Source organism: Dermacentor variabilis, chromosome 1 (assembly GCF_050947875.1).
Source record: "Dermacentor variabilis isolate Ectoservices chromosome 1, ASM5094787v1, whole genome shotgun sequence".
Taxonomy (NCBI): Eukaryota; Metazoa; Arthropoda; class Arachnida; order Ixodida; family Ixodidae; genus Dermacentor; species Dermacentor variabilis.
Window position 1 is genome coordinate 202,523,454 of NC_134568.1, and position 24,309 is coordinate 202,547,762.

Sequence of the window (24,309 nt, forward strand, 5' to 3'; positions counted from 1 at the left end):
CGTGCAGGCGCTACAGGCAGTCATTACCCAGCACATCGCACAGATAACTCCAGTGTCCGTTCACAGAGCGTTTAACGGTATGCAGCGCTGTGTGCAGACATCATGTCTTCAAGCCGGTGCTGGACATTTTCAATATCTCCCATTATCGCTGCACTGCCGTAAGTAAAACTTCAAATCTTAAGACCACCATGCATATGGCACTGCATACTTACTTTTTCTGCACCCACTACATAGCGTGTGGAAACATGAATTAATTCTGGGGTATTACATGCCAAAAGCACAATTTGATCATGAAGCGCGCCGTAATGAGGGGCTCCGGATTAACGTTGACCACCAGGGTATCTTTAACGTACCCCCCAACGCACGGGACACGGGCGTTTTTGCATTTCGCCCACATCCAAATGCGACTTCCGTGGCCGGGATTTGATCCCACGACCTCGTGCTTAGGAGCGCAACACCATAGCCGCTAAGCCACCATGGCGAGTATGTGTGGAAACAGCGCAGAAACCACAGAGCAGTATATTGATAGCAAGCCACAATATCCAAACCGAGCTAAATGGGGTCGTCATTACCCTACTCGTGGCCCTGGGCTTTAATAATGGAAAGAAAGTGTGAATGTGTCTGTGGTGGAGATCAGTAGAGAGAGAGAGAGAGAGAGAGAGACAGACAGAGGGAAGAGAAAAGGCAGGACGGTTAGCCAGATGGGTAGATCCGGTTTGCTACCCTACGCTCAGGAGAGATGGGAGGTAAAGTGATAGCAAAGTAGAGATAAAGGAAGAAAGGAGCATATACATTTATGGCTGTAGTATTGGTGGCGTAAAGGCGGGAATTAGAGAATGAAAAGAACGATACTTTTCAGGGCAATGCACTTTTCTTTAGGGTTCGATGGTTTGTGAACATGAACAACGGATATTAAGGGCCTATAATAAACGGAGAAGAAAGGTAAGAATGACGGGATTAATGACATCAGTGACCGCCCAATCCGTACTTGAATCCATCAACGTCCTTGTGTAGTTTAAGTATCCGAAAGCCGGCTTTGTTCAGGAGGTGTCGTTTGCCTTGTATGCGATGAGATCGTAGTGCAAGGATCATCATCACCGCCACCGTGTGAATTAGTGCCTGGTCTAGACAGACGGCGTGATAAACATGCCATCGGGACCTTGTTTATTTGCGAGGAGTCTCTGGCGGGGTCATAAAGTCGGATGGCTGCACTAGATGTCGTCAGTGATAACGGTTACGTTTTGTGGTTGAGGTAGAGGCAACTTTTGTGGGAAACAAATGTCGGCAGTTCCGCTATTGAGGTCATCGCACAGCTTTAAGCCCGTCTGAGCGGGGGCACATTAGTGGATGTGCGTGCTTTTTCTGCTGCACGAAACTATTCACGGAACACATCCGCATATTTTACGTCTTGTTCGTCCCAGTCGCGTGTCAAGGTATTTCGGGAATCATCTCAGTTTGCAATGCCTGTTTGGCAAAACTGAAGCACCTAGCTAATCGGTTCCTCCACCTGTCGTCGTGTATTTCGAACAACCTTGTCCCAGCATTTCGAACAACATATTGAATCCCGTTGACCTGTTGACCTTCAGGCATAAAATAAGTGCCAGAGTTTCCCCCACTATACTTGTATCTTGTTGAAATTCTACCCCCATCGTATTTGTAGAGCTCTAGTTTGGTTAGTAAAAAATATGTCGTTGTGTGTGTGGTTGCAGAAATACGTAGGGTAAGGTGGGGCAAGATGCCACAGCAATTTACAAGTGATTATCTTTTTTTACTTCATTCAACACCATAAAACAACAAAACAGGAACATTATTTTGGGCACAAGATATGGGTATGTTGCCGCTATTCAAAAGTTTAAGAAAAAAATAAGACGTCACAATTGTGTCATTTTGCACCAACCTGCGGGACAAAATGAGACGCCACGTGGGGCAAAACGAGACCGTCTAAAAAATTGATGTAGTTTCTTTCTTATAGGTGAAGCACTTGAAATTCACTCCGTGAGCACCCAGGTAGTCTTCACGAATCCACTGTTTTACACTCCGCGCACTGGATCCAAACAGAGCCTGGCGCTGTGGTGCTCCACAAGCGCTTGCAGATCAAGCACCGCCGGTCTTCCTTTATGCTGTTGTTGCACTTTCTTGAACGTTCGCGCTATACTGGCTCATTAAATGAATGAAAGCTAGATCTGTCCTCACGAGTCTTCTTCGCCTCTTCCTATCTTCTAGGCTTTTCACGGCTTTCGTCATGGTCAACTTGGCTTTGTGAGGTGATCACGTTAGAAGTGTGCTAGCTTTAGAATTCCTTGCCTTGGCCTTTCCTAGTTTCGGCACTGGAGAAATCTCATGGAAAGTAACGCCTGTCAGAATACTTCTCTCGTTCTTGGTGTTGCTCGACGAGGCTATGTCAGCGTTAGCGTCTTCATCCTTTTCCATATTCTCTCCGGTTACGCTGGTGGACAGCGGCTCGTCAAACTCGGGGTTATCTAGAACAGTGCATCTTTCGTGTCGTTTTCATCTTAAGAAGCTCTAGATGATGGAAAAGTAAGGGAACCGTCGGTGTATTCTATGCTTCAACTGTACAAAGCGCTCTTCATGGGTTTCTTGCGTTACAGCCCTCGGTACTGTTAAGCACCCGGAGGACAAATCTCGGAGTGCTTGAGAGCGTGCAAGCTCAAGCGCTTAGAACATGTCTGGGTGTACGATGATGCGCTTCAACAGCCGCAACAATTGCCATCGCTAGGGAACATCCCATCAGTACGTATGTCGAGACATTTTTTAGAAATCTTCTTCGACACTTTTCCCGACTCCAGTCTCAACGCCTTGCCTCTCTCTAGGAAAGTAGACCAGATGCAATTTTTTTCGGGCATTGTAGCTTCGAACCGATCCTCTTCCATCCGATTTCACGCCTGTAGTACGATCACCTTGACCTTTGTGGCGTCTCTGGCAGCCACAAGTGCGGCTTTACATTCCAGGACTTGGAACGAAATCCGACTTGCCAACCTGTGCCCTGAATCAAGTCGCTCTACATCTAATGCATGATTCATACTCCAATCGAGTTCACGTTTATACAGATGGCTCTTCCACTCTAACCAGCTCTACTGGTGCGGTGGGCATACCGTCGATGACAATCTGCAAGAAGTTCAAGATGAGCCGCGTCACAACATCGACAGGATCCGAACTTACCGCTCTCCGTAGCGCAGTGCTATATGTGCAGCAACAATCACCAAATCACTGGGCTATATTCTGTGATTCAAAGGCAGCCCTGCAATCACTCTCATCTGCTCTGCGCCGCAGCCCACATGAACAATTGGTAGCAGAAATACGATTACGCCACCATCAAGTGGTGGACGGAGACCACGACATTGTATTTTAGTGACTGCCTGGGCACTGCAACATTACTGGCAATGCAGGGGCGTAGCCAGGGGGGGGGGCCTTATGGGGCTTCAGCCCCCCCCCCCCCGAAATTTTTTCGTGCTGCCCATGCACCGCCCAGCCCACCCAAGCAATCCCCGGTGCCGGAAATCATTCTGAATTTTTTCTAGATTGTCTTTTTTCACGCTGGAAAAGACATTTCAGTGTGAACCTTGCGAACTAGGGCTGGATTTCGCGGCAGCGCCCATGCACCGGGAGTCACATAACGCCAAGCAGCCCCATCCGAGCACAAAGTTTCAAGGCGTTTTGATGGCGAACGGGCTCGCCATGGCATCTTCCGGAGGCCGCGAAATCAACACAACGCATGGATATCAATACCGAAATTTATGGGCATAAAGTTCTCAAACTTTTGATGTGAAAGGTGCAGTGACATTTCCAAAGTTGTGCTTTAGATGTTCAATTGCGGAACTTTGTGGGTTTGATGTTACTATAAATATTGGACGCCAAAGGTGCATTGACTTTTCTAAAGTCTTACATCGGACCATACAACGAGACAAGTCAAATCAACACACTATAAGACCAGTTGACAAAGCCAGCAGCGAGGTCGGATGAGATGAAGCGTTGTGGTGGTTCATTTGTGCCGTCATGACACATAAAAAAATATCAACATTTTTATTCACCTACGCCAAAGCATCCATGTCAAGACACTAAAGTCAGCCAAGGTAACTACGTTCTTATTTATTTCTTCTACTTCGACTTTTGTTAGCGAGGACACATTGAGCCTCTTCATTTTTTTTTTGTCCTCGCTATCCTACCCGCGGGCTGCTAGAGGTATCCAGAGCGAATACGTTTTTTTTCTCGTCTCGCTCCGACCACCGCGCGGCGCACTTCGGTGCGCGTTCGCGTTTCTCTGGCAGAGTGGATTTTCGCCTGGCAGAGTTTTGGGCACTTTCTGGCTAGCAGACGAGAAAAATAAACTATCGTCGTTCGCCGCCATCACTGTGGGGACTCGACGAATTGCATCGCGTTCGCTTGAGCGCAGCCTCTCCGGAAAGTCTTGTCTCGCCAGTGTAGGATACCGAGCAGTATGCGTATGGTTCCCGCGGGACCAAGTGTCTCACGTTTTCTTCAATATTCTTTCGGTAGCTACATTAGGTGGCCAAAGTAGGCATTCGATTGTGGCCAACATACTTTGCGCTTTTTCATTTCGGCACCCCAGCCCCACAAAAGAAAAAAAAAGACATTGTTGTGGCGCAGCGAATTGTCGTATGGTGAAAGTTCGATTTTGTTACTTCTTCTTTTAGGGATGGTAATGGGCCACGGGACGCTTCAGTTGCGGATAGTCTTATTATATAGTATTGCGATAACAATTATATGGACACTCCATGCGCATTCCTGCCGTCGCAGTCGCCCTCATGTTTCGTATAAAGTCCAAGGGCGATACTATCTTAACCGCGCGCCGCATGCTGTATGTGCGAGTGAAAACGCAGGAAGGGGGATGGGGGGCTGGAATGGGTGATACGACGATGGTGTCTCAGTCTTGTGTGCGCAAAAGAGAAAAGCGGGGAGCAAGCGCGCCGCTTTCCGTCGCGCGCGATACATCGGGGGGAGTGGATGGAATGGGGGTGCGATCTAAGATTCTGGGAATCTCTGATTGCGCAACATGTTTATTTGCCTTGTTTGACGCATTGTATACAAGTGACTTCTTTAGATACGTAGATTTATTGGAGACTTATACGTATATTTAAATATGTTGTTGCGGGGCTTTGTGTATACGTGCAGTGAACTTTGTTTCCAGTGACACTTTCTTGCCTTTTATCAAGCTGTATCTTCGCATTTGTATATTCCATTGTATCTTCGAATTTCTAATGTACGAAGGCGAGTAAAATGAAAGTGAGCCAACCCACCCCGCGCAATAATTGTTCGGTCCATTATCTGCGAGGCATGCACGTGACACAGAGGCATCTCTCTATTACAAAAGTGACACGCAGGTGTGAGTATCAAGGTTGTTTAATGCTCTCATACACTGGGTTGAACATGGTTGCGCGACATAATGGACGCTCTAGAAGTTGAGCAGCGTGGTGCCCTGAGGTTTCTGGCAGTTGAAGGTATTTCCCAAAAAGAAATCAGTCGCCTTATGGCTGCCGCGTACGTTGAACATCGCATTTCATTGGCCACTCTGAAGCGTTCGAGCAAATCGTTCAAAGAAGGACGTGAAAGTTGCAAGACGATCCAAAACCCGGCCAAAGCCATCGTGCAATCACCCCTAACAGAATTGCAAAGGTTGATGAGCTGATGAGACAAGAACGGAGGATAAGCATCGATGAACTGGCAGAGCGTGTGAACATCAGTCATAGTTCGGTTCACGTCATAATTCATGAACATTCGGTTATCCGCTCTTGTATGCGCAATGGTTGCCCAAGATTTTGAACTATCGTCAGAAGACGGAGAAGTTCAGCGCTGCTTTGACTCATCTGATCCGGTATCACAATAAGGGTGACGACTTCTTGTCTCCAATTGTGATTGGGGACGGACCATGGTGCCACTTCTACGAGCCTGAAATATGACAGCAAAGCTTACAGTGGAAGCATTCGAATTCACCACCCCCAAGAAAGGAAACGCCGTCATTTCCCCAGGAAAGGTGTTGTTGACTTTTGTTTCGATCGACAGGGGCCATTAGTGATAGAATTTGCTAAATCTTGAGAGTCTATCAATTTGTTTCGTTATCGTAAAACCAGATCGCAGCCAGATCGGCTGCGTGTCCCAATCAAGAATAAACTACGTGGAAAATTGACGAATGGGGTCATCTTGTTCCACGACAATGCCGTCCCAATGTCGCTGATGTGGTTAATACAAAACTGGCAATGTTCAAGTGGGAAACGCTGCAACATCCGCCATACAGCCCAGACCTGTCGCCTTGCGGCTTCCACTTTTTTGGAGCATTTGAAAAAAAAAAACAGCTCAAACGAACCAGATTCGTGTCGGACGATGTCGTGAAAGAGTCAGTTGCAGACTTTTTGAAGCAGCAACCCAAGGAATTTAATGAGACGGGAATCACGCGACTCGTTAGACAACGGCACAAATGTCTAAATGATCATGCAGACTACTTTTAAATAAGGTACCCCGTTTATCATATATTCGCATTGGCTGACTTTCATTTGACTCGCCCTCGTTTATTTTGCAGAACTCCTGCTTCTTATACATGCGCTATGTTGCGGCTATAATTTCGGTGCAATTACTCACGATACACGACCGGTGACAGCAGCTCCTGCGTAATACATTAGAACAAACGAGAACGTCATTGAGATTTTTCACTGGCCGTTGCATATGTGCAAGAATCTAAACAAGGTTCTTGAATGACAAAGTTTCATTACAATATTTGTCCGCAGCTTGTTAATTTCATGGCCTTTACATTTTTCATATCAGCGGCATGCTTTGCCTTGCTGGCTTCGAACTGATATAGTTCTAAAGTTCGTGTGATATTTTATTTACTTATTGAATAGAGAAAAAACATGGCAGCATGGATATCGGTTATTCTGGGCACAATTTTTCGCACATACAAAATTTTTTTATGAAAAAATACATATTTTACTTGTTTTGACAGTGCGTAGCGTTCAGGAATTCGTTGCAGCACATTTAGCAATGACAATAGAGTTATTATTAATGTATTTGATCCCCAGACAACTTGTTTAAGAGGAAGCTATAGCTCGCGCCCAACTTCGACGCGGCCTATTCAAATACACGTAAAACGCAGAAACGTTTTTCTGTGATAACCCCCGGATCGCTTTAATGAAATTTGTTGCATTTGAGAGAGAAAGATCTATTCTAGTGTCTGTTCGAAGCGGAATTTCGATTTAGGGCCTGAACATTATTTAAATATTTTGAAAAATTAGAAAGTTAAAAAAAAGAAGCATGGCGTTTACAAACTAATAGCTCTGCATCAAGCACACATGTCGCTGTTCAGTAAACGGCATCTAGTAAACAGCAGGTTGCCACTATCCCTCAAAAGGAAAGTGTACAACAGCTGTGTGTTACCAGTACTCACATATGGGGCAGAAACCTGGAGGCTTACGAAAAGGGTTCTGCTGGAATTGAGGACGACGCAACGAGCTATGGGAAGAAGAATGATGGGTGTAACGTTAAGGGATAAGAAAAGAGCAGATTGGGTGAGGCAACAAACGCGGGTAAACGACATCTTAGTTGAAATCAAGAAAAAGAAATGGGCATGGGCAGGACATGTAATGAGGAGGGAAGATAACCGATGGTCATTAAGGGTTACGGACTGGATTCCAAGGGAAGGGAAGCGTAGCAGGGGGCGGCAGAAAGTTAGGTGGGCGGATGAAATTAAGATGTTTGCAGGGACAACATGGCCACAATTAGTACATGACCGGGGTAGTCGGAGAAGTATGGGAGAGGCCTTTGCCCTGCAGTGGGCGTAACTAGGCTGATGATGATGATGATGATTATAACAGTCAAAGCGGTCAAATTTGGTTTGTCAATTTGTATCTTACGTGAATTGGTTACGTTGTGTACAAGGATTCTGCGAAAGCCGTATTTCCATAATGCTAAATTTCTTGAGATTCACGCGTAACATAGAAATTTTGTCCGCTGTAAACGTACTATTAGGTGCAATTGACAGAATTGTGATATCACTTTTCGTTGCTGAGTTACATAGTTTTAAGCTTGATAGTTTAGATTGCGGAAAATTTGCGATTTTGGTAAATTTTGAATAAAGAATTGACAACCTAAATGAAGAATTCGAAACAAACAGTCACTGGAATTGAAGTGTTTCTTTTGAATGCAACAAACCTCGTCAAATTTGGTGCATTGTTGGCCGAGAAAAACGAATTCTCCTTCTACATGTATTTAGATACGAGCACCCGAGCTAAAGCTTCCTCTTAAGGAGGAGACCGAGCTGCAATGTGAGCCCCCCCGAACGTAATATCTGGCTACGCCACTGTGGCAATGAAAGTGCCGGCAAAGCTGCCCGTGAGGCACATGATGTGCGTGAAAGCACCTCAATACTATTGTCGAGAACAGATGCAGAGGGGCACCTCAGCGGTCTTGCGCATGTTATTACTATAAGGAAATGGAACACACAGGAGTTCACCAACCAGCGCTTATGTGCCATTGACCCGCATATGACATTGCAACTTTTACCTGGTTATAACCGACGGGAAGAAACGCTACTGGGCCGCTTGCGAGTAGGAGTTTCTTTCACAAGAGTAGGAGTTTATTTCACAAACGCCTATTCATTCCTAATTGGAATGGCGGACAGTACCAGTTGCAGCAGATGTGGTGTCGAAGAAACGACCAAACATCTCCTGTGTGACTGCCCTACATGCGACAACGGGGAGGAGTGCCCTTCGAACAGCTTTGGAGCACTTAGACGACAGGCCTTTCACAAAGGAGAAGATCTTGGGCGCCTGGCCTCGTGCGTCTGCTACGTGGAAGGCCACAAAGGCGCTGGTGCGTTTCTTGAAATCCACCAGCTTGTGAAATGCACCAGCCTGTGACTGACACAGTGATGAACGCTCGTGTGCGTAACAGTGCAGACTGTGAACTTCTTTCTTCGTTCTGCTCTTTCAATCCCGCTCCCCCAGTGCAGGGTAGCCTACCGGGCTCAGCCTGGTTAATCTCCTTGCGTTTCCCTTACGATTTCTCTCTCTCTCTCTCTTGTACGTCCGTCACCATCCTAAAACAATAATATTGAATGTGTGTAAATAAATGATTCGCTTAGTAAGAAACTATTTATGCTGATTCTACGCCTTCTTTTGTCGCGTTTTGCCCCTTTCAAATGCCCGAATTTTAAGAATTTCCCCCTTTAACCCACGACACTTATAAAAGCTAAACTTCTGACAGCGTGTAATTAGTGGTACAAAGCAACAATATAAATACTTACGTTTCTGAACTGACGCTGCAGTACTTTCATGCACGGTCCCGACTTTCACCTTTTTTGGCGGGTCATGAGCTCACTGTCAACAACCGCTCATTTCTTCCCGCGCGAACTCTTCGGACAGTCGCGAACCTTTTCATAAGTATGGATGAATGGATGGAAGCTATGAGTGTTCCCTTTGGAACGGGGCGGTGGGTTGCGCCACCAAGCTCTTGTTACTTTATTGCCTAATGACCTACCTATGTTAAAAGAAAGGAAAAACAAACAACGATGAATTCCCATAACCAAAGTTTCTGGACCTCTCTAGTGAACTTTGTTTTTGTACTCCTCCGTTTTTTATCGTTTCCCTACTTTTCTTCTATCAATCTTCCAATCACCTCCCACTAACCTCTATTGCGGACATGTTTACTTCCCCCGGCTCTCGCTAAACCCAAGGGCTTCAAGGAAGCCAGTGGTGCCTAAATCGACCGCTGGGCAGATATCTTCACATTCTAATAAAACATGCTCCATCGTTTCCCTAGGTTTATGCAGCAAGCACATGCTTCTTCTTCCTTGTTATATCTCGTTTATAAGTGCGCGTTCTAAGGCACCCTGATCTCGCTTCGAAAAGTAATGAGCTTCCCTTTTAGTTATCATAAATTGTTTCTTTCCTGATTTCGTTAATTTCTCTTAAGTACTTACTCATGGTAGGTTTCTTTGCCATTGCCGCCACCCTTGAGATTATCTCAGCGTCTCCGACTCCGCTTGACGTTCTTTGTTGCTGTGTTGCTCACCATACAGGCCGCATACTTGCTGGTGAAGAACCACAAAAAAAGTACTTTTTTGTTTTAGGTATATATAGATGGCAGCAAAGTCAAAATGTCGCATTTCGCCCCGTGTCTAATTTTGCCCCCGCCTTACCCTAATTTAGAAATTAGACATTGTTTAAGTGACTATATGTTATGCTTAGCATGCGGTGCTATTGGTACGTAGCTATTTTCACGAATATACTTTCGGTAAAGGTATAGAGCTAATAGTAATGAATATGCACGAAAGGCGGTGCGTTTAGTTCGGAATATTCGAAAACACACTTCTGATTATTCAAATGCTGTGGTCATGCAGAGCTAGAGGAAGTCATAGAATCTACGGCTGTGTCCGTGCTGCATTGGTCAGACAGCAGCAGCGACGGCGTTTAAGAGGCAGCTCGCAGAAAATTCCATCGCTTACGTGCGAAAGGTATTCAAAGTGCTGTTCCTGTGGAAATGGCGCTGGCAGTACTCAAGCGGGAGACAACGTCTTCGAATGAAGGCAGGGAATTCGTTTTTTTTTCTTTTCCTGTCTCTCTATCAACTCTGTGCTGGTGAAGAAGGAATGGGGAAGGTATCCAAAAGGGACGATGATGACTTGGAATGGGTGCACATTCCGGCACAAGCACAAATATTGCAATATGATGGGCGCGGGTACTTGAAGTGCAGCGAGATTTATTCATGCCGAGATGCCAAACGTGCAGACGTCATGGGTACGGGGAAGAATTGCCATTGGAGAAGGTGTGCATGGCAAATGATACATGTGTTAATGTCTTGTTCTCGCGTTTTTTCATCCACTTTGCCTACTTGCGTCCTTTTCGATCGCCCCCAGGTTTATTGACGTACGTGAACTGCAAGAGTGTCAAGCTGGCGATGAAGGTACAGGACGTCTTCACCACAGCCAAACTGGCAGCGCTGGCACTTATCATCGTCACAGGCATCGTTCGGATTGCGCAAGGTTCGTTTTTGAAACATTTCCCAGCTGTGCCGTACGCTTGATGTGCGCAAATGGGGCGACAGCAGATATTTTGTTAACCTTGAGCGCGTCAGTTTCTTTTCTGTTTAGTGTACATAGTGAAACAAGTACTGAATGGTCAAATCCAGCGCTTAACGCAAAGTACACATAACTAGTGGACGACGGGACCAGACTGTACTTGTCCATGAATTAAATGGATTTTCGCCATTTAATCATGCACCAACTGGCCAAGCTCTCGACCCTGTTGCACAACTTATATATACGTATATTGCTTCTACTTGCAGTCCGGTCTCAGGCATAAAAACGTGCGATAACGAATTATGGGGAAGTTAAAGGAAGCAGCCGCAGATACGATATCGAATTATAATAGAGTCCGGGTTAGCTCGGTGACCAAATGACAAGGGGTGATTTCTAGTACGATCGCCGTATTCTATAAGGAAAGGATCAGATGGCTCGTGAAAAAAAACAGATTTCTTTTTTCATGACTGTTGTGCAACGTGGTCTTGGCATCGTAAATATCCTAACACGATGTACTCATTCGCCCTCATTCGCACTCGTTCGCATTTGTCCAGTGAAGACCTCGCGAAGTAATACTTTACGTCATACGAAGCGTGCCGTTTAATTAAAGATGCTTTCCCTTGAGTCAGTTGAATAAGAAATGACTTTCCCTCGCTAGCAGAGATGCTCGAATACTGAAATTTTCTGGTCGAATTGAATAAACATATTCGAGAAAAACGACCTCTGCATGTCGAATATAACATAAAATATAATCTCCTTTCTAAACAAGTTAAATAACCAATGCTTACGCTGAGTCTCTTTGGTGAGAAGGCTTGTTGGCATTATTCGATACGTGCATCTAATGCCGTTCGCCACTGGACATCCAATCAACTGAGAAGCTTCTATGTGAGAAACAACCGCTGCACCATGACAGTGACAGAAATGCAACAAGGGATTTTAACGAAGTAGCCAGGTGTTCGCAGTGTTGTGCTCTTTGAATCAGAGAAGTGTGATACTACGCGGCACCGTACATTGTTTTGCACCGCAAATGCACGCAAAATTGCCGCGTGACTGGCCGCTAGAGGCACTTTGCGTGCATTTGCGGGCTTTTTTCACGCTCGGAAAAACACTTTTATGTAGCACGTATTGAGCAACAGAAAGCTGTTTGGTGAGTTTTTCATGTCGCCGCTCTACAATTTTCTCATTGGCACTTTGCATCTAATCAAAACATTTGAGAAGTTAATTAACTAATTAAGACTAATTATATAATGAGGCGAGATGAAAAAAAAATAATCTGAGAATCTCCAAGCGACGGCAAACAACACTGCCTTCGTTCTGTCCAGCTACGTGGCATTTGCATATTTTTAATGTTTCACTCATGTTACGCGGGACACCCTGCCGCTTCGACGCGCAGTACGTCGGGTCGGGCACATGTATGTAACCACTGCGTAATTCTACACACGACGCGCTGCCTTGACATCAGGGAATGGAGGGCGGCTCCGTGCCTAGCCTAAGCAATCACATGATCTAAGTAGCTCCTTGTTGATTCGTACGTTGAAGAGTTGTTTTATAAATACAACTCTTCTCCAGCGCCTTTGACCTGGCGTTAAATGTGTATATTGGTGAAACTTAGAAATTGCCTAGGAGCGTTGGTCAAGTGCAGGGACTAAATCGAGGGACAACGCAGCTGTCTGCTCCCACAAACCATAGCGGGGTAAGCGTAAGTCTTGTTACGACTTTGAGGTGGTCCCGTAGCGCTCGTCACCCGTTCGTTTCGTGACAGAGCGTTGGTAGCGAAGACTCCGAGTCAGGCGTCGGTGAGAATAACGAAAGGGATTTTATACACTATATGCAGGTCATTATAGAGGACAAGTTCGGATCGGCACGGGGGCCGAGAGCTAACAGCAAACGCGACTGTTCCCGCACGGCGACGTCCGGTGAGACTCCAACGCGTGACACATCTCACTCCACTCGAGAGCGGCACTCGGCTCCCGGTGGGTCGGTGGATCCGGTTCGCTCGGCGGCGGCGTCGGGGCTTATAAAGCCCCGAGAAACGATTGTCACTCAAACGGCCCAATACAAAGCCAGCACTCGACGGTCGTCCGAGAGGTCCAACCAGCGACCGCGCTGGCCACCCGGTTCAACGTTGCCGCGCGCGGTGACCTCCAGGCAAAAGGAAATACGGCGCCGGGCTGTCTAGCACTTTGTTGCACGTTTGGACATGCCGCTTGCCGATGCTTCTCCCCAGGATGCCTCTGCCTGACGGCTCAGCATCTTGACTTATCAAGGGAGAGTTTAGGGCGCTGTGCCTTTCGGCGCAGCCCCGGGTTTGTCCAAAGGGCGTTCGCAGGATAAATTCTGCATCTTGTAGATTCGGATTCCGGGCTGGTGGTAATGGCACAACAGCATCCCCGCCATCAGATAAGGCGCCGGGAAGACGAGCTGCCTCCACGTGGCTCGGATGCCAGGCGCGCACGTTCGTCAGGCTCGTCCAAGTTCACGTCCAGTGTCCGGACGCCAGGTAACTTCACGTGCCCAGGTCCCACACGCCAGGACAGGAGCTCTGCTCACCGCGTTGTCGCCAAGGCACCTCGACCAGCCCCGCTCAGGTCGTTCCGAAGCCCTTGCTTCTCGCCACTGGTCATGGTTGGTCGTTCTGCAGCTTGCAAAACCGACCGGCAAAAGGCAACACCCAACACGAGCAAGTGCCCTCTGTCTCCCGTCAAACACCAGACAAGGCCATAATCCAAATCAGCCTAACTAAATTGCTATCCCCCTTTTTGCTCCCGCTGCAACAAGAGGAAGGTGTACGATCTGGTACACAAGGCTCAAACAACCATTCTTCAAATGAACAACACACCAAAATATCAGGAACTAATAATCAGCAATAATAATGACGAATAGAATGGTCCCCTTGAAATCACTTGGACGGAAAACATACTACTGAGGAAGCAAGTGAGGTCATTCATTTTTTTCGCTGATATCTTCTAGGAATCAGAAGCTGCTTATATTTGCGACCCTGCTTATCCTTGTAGCGGCGGTACAATAAGCCAGATTCCTCGTAAAATGAAACCCTCTTTTTTTTCACTCCCCGTTTGACGCTCTTCCTCAGATCGGCTGTTGAACAGTCTTCCTGTTGCTCGTGAATCAGAGTTTCCTTTTCAACTGCAGCCTGCTCCTGCCAGCTGGCGGAAACCGGAGCGAGTGTGGAGCCCGCGTCGCCTAACTGCAGCGTCGCGTCCATATCGCGGCTAGCACTGCACGTGTCACTCCCACACTTCCAGGACACGCTCGCCCAGGCCAGCCTCCGAGTTCTGCCTCTCCCGTGCCTGCTCGCCACTCAAGTTACCTTGATCGGTCCGTGTGCCGCACCGCTGTTCGCTCACCGACGCAAAGTCAAGTTCCTTCGACAGCTGGCGCGCTTTGTATCGCGGGGGGGCATGTGCGCCACGTCGGAAAAGAATGATTTGCCCTGATCCTTCAGCAGCTGCTCCGAGCTATTTGAGAAGAGGTAGAGAAAGTGCTCCGGGAGGGCGGCAGACACAGCGGCTTCTGTGTTAAGTTTCCCAAACTCTCCTTCAATGATAACCGTTGCGATCGGTAAACAGACACTCTCCTCCTCGGCCACTTGCCGTATCCTAGCGCACTCTCCCGTAAAATCACTCGAGGAGACGAAAGACGGGCGGACAACGTCCATAGTTGCTGCAGAGTCCCGAAGTGCACGGCACTTCTTACCGTTTACCTTAATTTCCTGCACATATGGCTCCAATAGTCGTATGTTTTTGTGAGTTTCCTGTATTGTTGCAAAAGCAATTTTCTCTTCGCAGTTCGCAGCGATGTGCCCTTGCCTTTTGCAATTGTAGCAGGTTAACGGTTTCCGTTTTTCAAAAGAACGCGTCGTATCGTTTCGCTGTTTTGTTGCAAAAGCAACTTTCTCTGGGCAGTTCGCAGCGATGTGCCCTTGCTTTTTGCAATTGTAACAAGTTAATGGCGTCCGTTTTTCGGGCTTCCCGGAAAACCCATCTCTCCTATTTGCTTTTTCTACGCGCACTGCCTTGCTGTGCAAGCTGCGGCGGGTGTAATACTCTTCCGCTAACTCTGCTGCCTTGTTTAGCTTAACCTCCTTTAGCCTATCTTGCAGCCAGAGCCTGACATCCTCATCAATGCAACGGTAGAACTGCTACAACGCGATGCGTTCGACGATTTTGTCGCGGTCGTCATAAACCTCTTCGCCCTTCAGCCATTCCACCAGGTCGGCTTTTACACGAAACGCGAAGTCAACATTCGACTCCCTGCCCTTTTTTGCATACCGGAACCTCTGCCGGAAAGCTTCGGGCGACAATTTGTACTTCCGCAGTAGCGCTTTCATCACATCACTGTAGCTCTCAAACGCCTCTTTCGATAAGCAAGTTATTATGTCCAATGCCTCCCCAGGAAGCAAGGCTAGCAGATTCTGTGCCCAGAGGGATCGCTCAATGCTATTCCGTTCGCACACGTGCTTAAATTTCACGAGGTATTTGGCCATATCCTCTCCGACGACAAAGGGTGGAAGTTGATCGCGTATTCTTGGAACGTTAGAAGTGAGACTAGGCGCCGGCGCGCTATTTCGGGTCTCCAACTCCTTCATTTTAAGCTCGTGCTCACGACGCTCCTTCTCTCTCCTTTCCTCGCGACGTTCCTTTTCTCTCCTTTCCTCCTTTTCTTCCTCGCGACGTTCTTTTTCTCTCCTTTCCTCCCTTTCCTCCTCGCGACGTTCCTTTTCTGCCCGCCGCTCCCGACGTTCCTTTTCTGCCTGCCGCTCCCGACGTTGATTGATATCCGCCCAGGCCTCTTCGGCTTCCTCAGCCGTTACGTCCTCAGTCCTCATGACCTCAAGGATCGCATTCTTTCTTTTGGTTGAGCCCAACTCAATGCCCAACTCCTCGCAAATTTGGAGAAGTTCTTTGACCTTGTACTTCTCCATCGTTCACACTGTCCTCCTGCTGTTTACCATTTTTGAATATACCTGCCGTACGCTACTATAATGCTACTAGTAAGACATCCGCAAGTATTTCACACACTGCTCCGTTTACCCCCTCAGCATACCCTGGTTTTCAAAACACTCTCACTAGGCTTTAAACACACAAGGTTAACACAATGCAACACCAAATCCTTCTCTAAGCAACTATAACCTGTGTCAGAGAAAGTCTGGTGTTTAAGGTAAACTTCAGGCACTCACCGCGCTGAGGTAGCTGATGCCGGTCAATCCCGTAGCTGCCATCCACTGTTACGACTTTGAGGTGGTCCCGTAGTGCTCGTCACCCGTTCGTTTCGTGACAGAGCGTTGGTAGCGAAGACTCCGAGTCAGGCGTCGGTGAGAATAACGAAAGGGATTTTATACACTATATGCAGGTCATTATAGAGGACAAGTTCGGATCGGCACGGGGGCCGAGAGCTGACAGCAAACGCGACAGTTCCCGCGCGGCGACGTCCGGTGAGACTCCAACGCGTGACACATCTCACTTCACTCGAGAGCGGCACTGGGCTCCCGGTGGGTCGGTGGATCCGGTTCTCCCGGCGGCGGCGGCGTCGGGGCTTATAAAGCCCCGAGAAACGATTGTCACTCAAACAGCCCAATACAAAGCCAGCACTCGACGGTCGTCGGAGAGGTCCAACCAGCGACCGCGCTGGCCATCCGGTTCGACGTTGCCGCGCGCGGTGACCTCCAGGCAAAAGGAAATACGGCGCCGGGCTGTCTAGCACTGTGTTGCACGTTTGGACATGTCGCTTGCCGATGCTTCTCCCCAGGATGCCTCTGCCTGACGGCTCAGCATCTTGACTTGTCAAGGGAGAGTTTAGGGCGCTGTGCCTTTCGGCGCAGCCCCGGGTTTGTCCAAAGGGCGTTCGCAGGACAAATTCTGCATCTTGTAGATTCGGATTCCGGGCTGGTGGAAATGGCACTACAGTCTTAAGGAATGGGGTCTAAATGATTCAGCCCGATGCGACCCTTAGTTTTATGTCGGAACCCGTTGTGTCCACAGCGCTCACTACTATACATAAGCGCCCGGGACGGTAGTTGCTGCAAGTTGCAATCAAAGATATCAACGTGGGGATTGTAACGATATGTGCAACGCGCTGGGCTCACGGTCCGAAGGTGTACATGATTATATGCACAAATCCAGGCGAGTTTCGGCAATATACGTCACTAAGGTTCGGTAGTGGGCTCAATGGAGCCCAGATTCCTAGTTCGGTGTTCTCGTGGGAGGAAGTGTCTACTGCTTGCAGGTATCGTCGCCGGATCTTGTAGAGGCGAGGGCACGTCCTGCAAGAAGTTCATAAGAGTGGCTTGTTGGGCTAGCTGGTACGTGGTTATGCCAGCAACCTTGAAAAAGGCAAAAAAAAAAAAAAAACCCCGAGAGGCAGACATATCCACGTTTCTGTCGCTTTGACTGTGTGTGCCTCTAGATTTTTTCCATGCTTCAAATTTGCTGGCATTGTCCTAGTATAACCCGCGAGAAGTGCTTGATGCCGTTGGGCCAATTTCCGAAATAATAGTACTAAAACAAGGTGCACAAGAAAGAACGACGGGTATGGCGAACAAGGATTTCGGCTGGGATGATGTCATGGTTCTGTTCCAATTATTCCCTTTTTCTCGCTTCGCCAGTGGTCCGAGCAGCGCTCTGCTTAAACGTTATCACAACGACCGGCCGGTCCTGATCGGTGGATGATAGGAAAGCAATAGAATCGAACTAAGAGGAATGCTTACATTACACTGGCCCAGTGTTCTCTGCTTCCTGTGCGTGCCCGTCCACGTGTTTTATGCGTTGTTATAATATTCAGGCTGCTGCGATTAAGTAATGATGTACTCACTATAGCTTCGTGCGGGTCCGTGGTTGCTGCAAATTAGGCGTAAGTGTCATACGCACTAACCACTCATTCACACTAACGACATGGTGACCTAAAGCACTTGTCCAGCGCAGTTTACCTCGTTATTAATAGTTATCCTCTCTTTGGGCTCCCCCTAAGTGCTTGTATCCGGCTTCATTTATGTGTTTATTTGTGAGCTCATTGATAGTTATATTCTTCGACACAGTTCTGAATCGGCTAAAGTCACTGAGTATTCGTGTTCTAGTTTGGCTTAACTTGCTAGTTGTGCGAGGGCATAGATATCTGGGCATAATCTATACGATTTCTGCGATATCTCAATGGCCTGTTTGCGTTTCGTTTCAGGAGAAGTCGGGTACCTGCAAAACAGTTTCGAGGGAGAATACTCTGTTGGTGGGATCTCGCTGTCCTTTTATGCTGGTCTTTTTGCCTTCGGCGGATGGTGAGTAAATACATGAAGCGAGAAACTTCGTCAGGATGTAGAGCACAGAGCGAGGTGCTGTCCCCATCTTGTTCCGCGAAGAAGAACCGAGGAAAGGACACGGGAAAGTGGCGGCTCGTTCAGTACGGGCATGATCGATCAGTGTGTATTTATGTGGGAGCTGTTGTGCAATGTTTAGGGGTATTCGCTATCTGAGAAGGGCGTAGGTATATTATGAGATTACTGTCGTGACGAAAACTTGAGTTGACTAGAGTCCAGAAAATTTATCTAATAGGACCAGCAAACATTCTAACAAAGTCAGTGTGAAATGGATTTGGCATTAGAAATCATGACTTATCCATTATCTTCGAGCAAGAAGTTTTAGAACGTGTTACGTACGGGTGGAGTTATTGCCAATCGGATATAATCTCTAACTGTGTTTGTCTAAGCCCTGTCTCTAACGCGCTTTAGCACGATTAATATGGGTAACCAACTCGACCAAGTGCACACCCTGTGAACGTCAAACTCCTGCGCCGTGTTCCCGATCCTACTTCCACACCGTGCTTGCTGGATTACGGCTGGGCGAGGTGTTGGCTACAATGTCTCGCTCGCTCTGTAATTCACCGTGATGAAGTGGTTTCGTTTTTTTTTTGTTTGTCGTTAATAGCGCGACAGCCTCTACGCTTCCAGTTTTCGCGCGGACGACTCGTTGAACTCGAAAGTCCTCCCTCGCCCTTACTGTTCGTTTTCTATGTCTACTGTATACGCGCCCGCGTGCATTAGCAGCGGCGCAAAGCCAGTGCCGAAATTTGCTGAGCTAAGAGGCGCGTCGTAGCGCGCCTAGCTATAGTGAAGCGACTAGACTTAATTGAACATGATGATTTTAGACGACGCCTTTCGTAGCTGAACGAGTCACAGCTATCCTGTTCCAGTAGAAGGGCCACCGCTTGTTTTTACAGCAAAGATATTGCAATTATATGGGTGGCTGAGAACGCCCGCTCCTAAACATCAGCTCCAATGTGCGCCTATATTGGTTGAGGAAACAATTAGAGCTAGCGCAATTAAATTTTGAGGACATGTTGCGCTTGTCAAGTGTCATCTGTAGGAAAGGACAAAACTGTGTCGGATAATTAGGCAACTTGTAGAAAATGAGCATTCCCAAAGTTATGCTAACTGCGCTTTGGAGCTCTATGAGTTGTTCAATAGAGTGTTCTTTGAGAAGTATCGGGCATGTCAAGATCAAACTGGGTAGAAATAAAGTGTTTTTAGGCGGAACACGTTGCAAAAACGTGAAAGCTTTTGGCACTTTGGGTGTACTTGAGGGAATTATGATATTCGTGCCAATTAGTGTTCTCGATGCTTTACGGGGTAATGAAATGATTGGCGTTTACTAACTACTTTTCCTGTTGATATGACACTTTGCAACAATAAACTGTACTACATTGTAAAGAACGTGGCGGAAGTATTTCAGATACCTTATACAAGGCGCAGTGTCAGAAGAGTAAGCTCCTTTTTACACTGTGCACTGCACCTTTCAACACTTCGCAGTCATTTGTCTCGGCGAAAATCGACAGCTTGGCTCGTTCCAGCAGGCTGTTTAAATTAAAAATGTCTCTCTTTCTCTCTCTTTCTCTCTCTCTCTCTCTCTATATATATATATATATATATATATATATATATATATATATATATATATATATATATATATATATATATATATATTATTGTTTCTGCTGTGCAAAAAAAGTAGCTGTCGCTGTTATAGAATGCTTACGTCTCTTTATTATATTTTCATTAAAAGAGGAAGAGAGAGGGAAGAGTTAAAAGCGAAGGTTAACCTTTAACGTTTTCGTTAAGTGTTCACGGTGTTTCTCATACATATTTGTCGCTGTGGCATGTTGAACCGCATCAGTCAATTGAGCAGTGCCGACACTGCGAGAGGCTGTGTGATGAAAACTGCTTTACTAACCTCTGCCTGAACGAAGGCCTGGCAAGATTGCTTTGGATGATTTTCCTAGTCAGTTGCCTCTGTGCTTCGTGGCAAGAGACGAGTGTGGCTTATGAGTGTTCGAGAAAAGGTCGTTGGATGATAGGACACCCCGTGGTGCCTCCATTCCGGTTATCTAAACAGTCGCAGCTTTTGCTTTCGTGTTTTTTTTTCTTCTAGCCTTGCTGTATAAAGCAGCCCTGTTCGCGCAGTACTGTTGCCATTGCGAAAATATATGCATGTTTACTTGTGTGTTTCTCAGACTTATTTGCTCGAAATACAGCCCAGCGGGATTGTGCTGTCAGACTGCAGCTGTAATATTGAGCTGTTTTTACTGCTTAAAATTTAGCCTGAGGAGCGAATACGCTATATGCGAAGCAGTTACAAAGCGGATATATCTGGGTGTGAGGTTATGTTCGCTAATACCTCCGTGTCTAAATATGAGTAGTGAGGTCTTGCTGTCAAAAACAGTAATAATAACGTACAGCGGCCGCTACATGAATGTGATGTTAGTGTGACATTATTTCTGAATGAGAATAACCGGAGTGTATAGAACGTTGGACGTTATCTTTGAATGAAGTGTTCAAACAAATGAAAAACAGAAAAGAATAAAAAAGGAAAAAAATGCTTTATCGCGCAACTAATGTTTAATGGGATATTTCGGCAACGACGTTGATGTTGCTGATCAGTGACTGAACGTCACTTCATTAGGTGTATCCACGACATTACACGTACATGTGCGAACAATGCGACCATAATTTATCTGTAACGTTACGAAGGGCAGTTTATCGATGCACATTTAATCAGTTGCCCTGACCGACATTGTTCTTTCTATTTTTATAGGAATTATTTGAATTATGTGTCCGAGGAATTGAAGGATCCAAACAAGTAAGTTTGTTTTCTTTGTATCCAGTCGATACTTGCTTACCACAGAAAGAGTACCATAGAGTGAGGTGTTGCGCTGAGATGTGCAAAGAGGATTTCGACATGATCATTGTTGGAGAAAGTCGTAAATTGAAAAGTAGTAAAGCATGTGAGAGGGCGCTTGCTATTATTGTCATGTGGCCATGCTGGAGGCCACGCTGGAGATAGTCGATAAATACAAGTATCTTGGGGTGCGGATAAATAATGGCATTGAGTATTTGACAGAGTACGAAAAATATGTAACGACTAAAGGTAACAGAAGTGCAGCGATGATGAAGAGTAGGGCACTGCGGAACTGCAATAGGTACGAGGTGGTACGAGGGATATGGAAGGGGGTAATGGTTCCAAGCCTGACTTTAGCCAATGCAGTTCTATGTATGAGAGCAAAGACCCGGGCACAGTTGGAAACTAGGCAACGTGGTGTGGTTAGGCTCGCTCTGGGAGCACATGGCAAGACACCAAATCTTGGGGTGCAGGGGGATCTGGGATGGTCTTCTTTCGAGGGCAGAGAGACTAGTAGTAAAATAGCATTTGAGGAGCGATTCAGAAAAATGGGGCAAATGCGCTGGGCTAGGAAGGTTTTCAGTTACTTATACACGAGGAATGTTGACACAAGGTAGAAAAAGCGAACTAGAAAATTGTCAAGCAAATACTTGGGCAGCAGTGGGGGGACAGGTAAAGAATCATCCGTCAGGAAAAAAGTGAAGGAGACAGAAAGGGGTATGTGGAAAACAGAGATGCAAACCAAATCAGCATTAGAGACATACAGGACGTTTAAGCAAGAAATAGCCAAAAAAATATTTATGATAACTCTAAGGGAAGCTCATTGTTGTTTGAGGCCAGGACAGGTGTACTGCGGACTAAAACGTACCGAGCCAGATACCAGGAGATAGACTTGTTGTGCGGGGCGTGTGGAGAGGAGGAGGAAATGGCTGAACACCTGATACTTGCTTGTAAACAACTTCACCCTGCAGTTGAATGTAACGGGGAACTATTCAAAGCTTTGAGTTTTAAAGACATTGAAAGTAAAATAGACTTTGAACAGGTAGAAATTACTAAACAGAGGCTATCTGATTGGTGGATAATATCAACGCAGAAGTAAAGGAGTGAACACATAGGTATGCATGCATATAGTACCATTCAAGGCTAGGTGGCGCGTGCCGCCGCCGCCCGATTCAAAGGATTGAGCCTCATCCATCCATCGATCCAGGTAGAAAAGACGGGACCTGGTAGGTAGGCACGCAGGCGACGAACAATTTCACAAACAGTTAACTTTAGTGAGTGAACCTGTACAGGACAGTATAACAACCGCAGACAGAGACAGCGGCAATGCTGACAGTACGATCGGCGGTCATCCGAGCGAATGAATCGGTTAACAATTGGCTCCCAATTATAGGTCATCTTTTTATATGGTTTTACTCTTTGCCGTCGTGCATTTTTGGCGTCATCATTCAGTCACGCCGCCGACTGCAACGCCGGATTTTCGCGTAATGGGTCATATAATGCTTTCGCATTAAAGAACACAATAAAGAAAGAATGCGTGTCTTGTATAGTGTTGTGGCCTACTGCGTAAGCTTAGGGCTGCTTTCTCTGTCGCACGGAAATATAATCAAACGTCACTTCTTGTGTTTGTGCTGAAAAAGGAAATAATCACTTTTACTTGTGGCACATTTATTTATCACATGCTAATGGTTTCGCTCAGAACATGCGAACGTTTCTGGAAGGTAGTGCCATAGTCTGTCGCCCCGTTCACATTCAGTATTCTGTCGCTCTATGACAGCATACTTCGGGAAGAATTCGTGAAGTATAACTGGCATCACTGTTACGAAAAGTAGGGAAAATGCAGTGTAAGCGATACGTACACTCTGTCAAAAATATACGAGCTATACTTTGACTGCGACCACCACGCTGACTACAGGTTGTTTAAGTGACTTCCTGCAGTATGCAGGAAATTACAACTCCCGGGGGAATGAATATAACTCTCGTATTCACAATCGAGAGGCCTGCAGTGTCAGAAGCGCCGCGGTAACCGCACTACACCGCCGAAAGACATGTGTTGTTAAAGCGCGAAGTAGGCCGTATGCTTTTGACAAAGGCTATGCATGCAGCATAAGACGACGGGATAGCACACGCGCTTTTACTGCTCTGACGCGTGTAACAGCGTAAAGCGCGTGCTGGCTTCTCGTGGTAATTGCTTCATGCCTATCTTACCAGGATCATTGCCGTATAATTGCTTCATGGAAATAATTTTGCATTGTGCAGTTGCTTTTAATTAATTAATCGTACTTGATTTCCATAACGATGTTGAAGAAAACTTATATCGCAGTGCTGTTTTTAGCGCGATAGATTCTCAACTTTATTCGCCCAAAAAGAGAGAGCGAATGTTGTTGACGTTGAGGACGATTTCACAATAATTGTAGGAAAGGGAACATCTTTATCATTCGAGCAGGACAAGGTTGTTTTTTCTAAATCGTCGACTGTGTTCTTTTTTCTTTATATCTGCTTTATTTGTATTGAGTTTGCTCTTTCTTCCAGAAACCTGCCGAGAGCTATATACATCGGTATTACGCTTGTGACGGTCGTTTACGTCCTGGCCAACGTTGCCTACTTCACAGCAGTATCTCCCCAAGAAATGCTCGCATCGCCGGCTGTTGCTGTGGTATGCTTTAAGCACGTTATTGTATGAAATATCTTTGCTGAGCTCCATATAGGCTTCGAGTGATCGTTGTACGCTGCCCAGCAAGTGGCGCTGTTGTACTCGTGACATGTTGCGTGAAAGGCGATTTCGTGTGCGACAGAGGTCGTTTACTGTAATGGCGAGGGTAAGACAGATTCGACGATGCCGTTATCGGACAATGTTCCGCAGTCGAAGCTCGTCACGGCGGCTTACGGCGTGTGGCGGGATGGGAGTTCTAATAGCCATCGCTAAGCGTTGATCTAAGCATGACGGTGCGAAGGAAGTGTGACACAACACCCGCATTGGGACATAACCTGGAATGAAGCTAGATGGTATAGGAACGGAGGCTCGTCCGGTGTGGTGACTTTTGCATCTACCCCCTTTCACCTCTTCCTTTCTTCAGTGATTCGAGT

At 46.6% G+C, this 24,309-nt stretch overlaps 1 protein-coding gene across 1 annotated transcript in view; it reads left to right on the forward strand.

Moving 5' to 3' along the window:
- The window catches only part of LOC142591048 (large neutral amino acids transporter small subunit 2-like), a 129,225-nt gene that overhangs the window by 65,325 nt on the left and 39,591 nt on the right, over positions 1-24,309 (forward strand). Inside the window, exons 2-5 of the mRNA XM_075703424.1 lie at positions 10,883-11,008; positions 18,233-18,329; positions 21,139-21,183; positions 23,755-23,878. Of these exons, the coding sequence (XP_075559539.1) occupies positions 10,883-11,008; positions 18,233-18,329; positions 21,139-21,183; positions 23,755-23,878 (392 nt within the window). The remainder of the gene's footprint in view (positions 1-10,882; positions 11,009-18,232; positions 18,330-21,138; positions 21,184-23,754; positions 23,879-24,309) is intronic.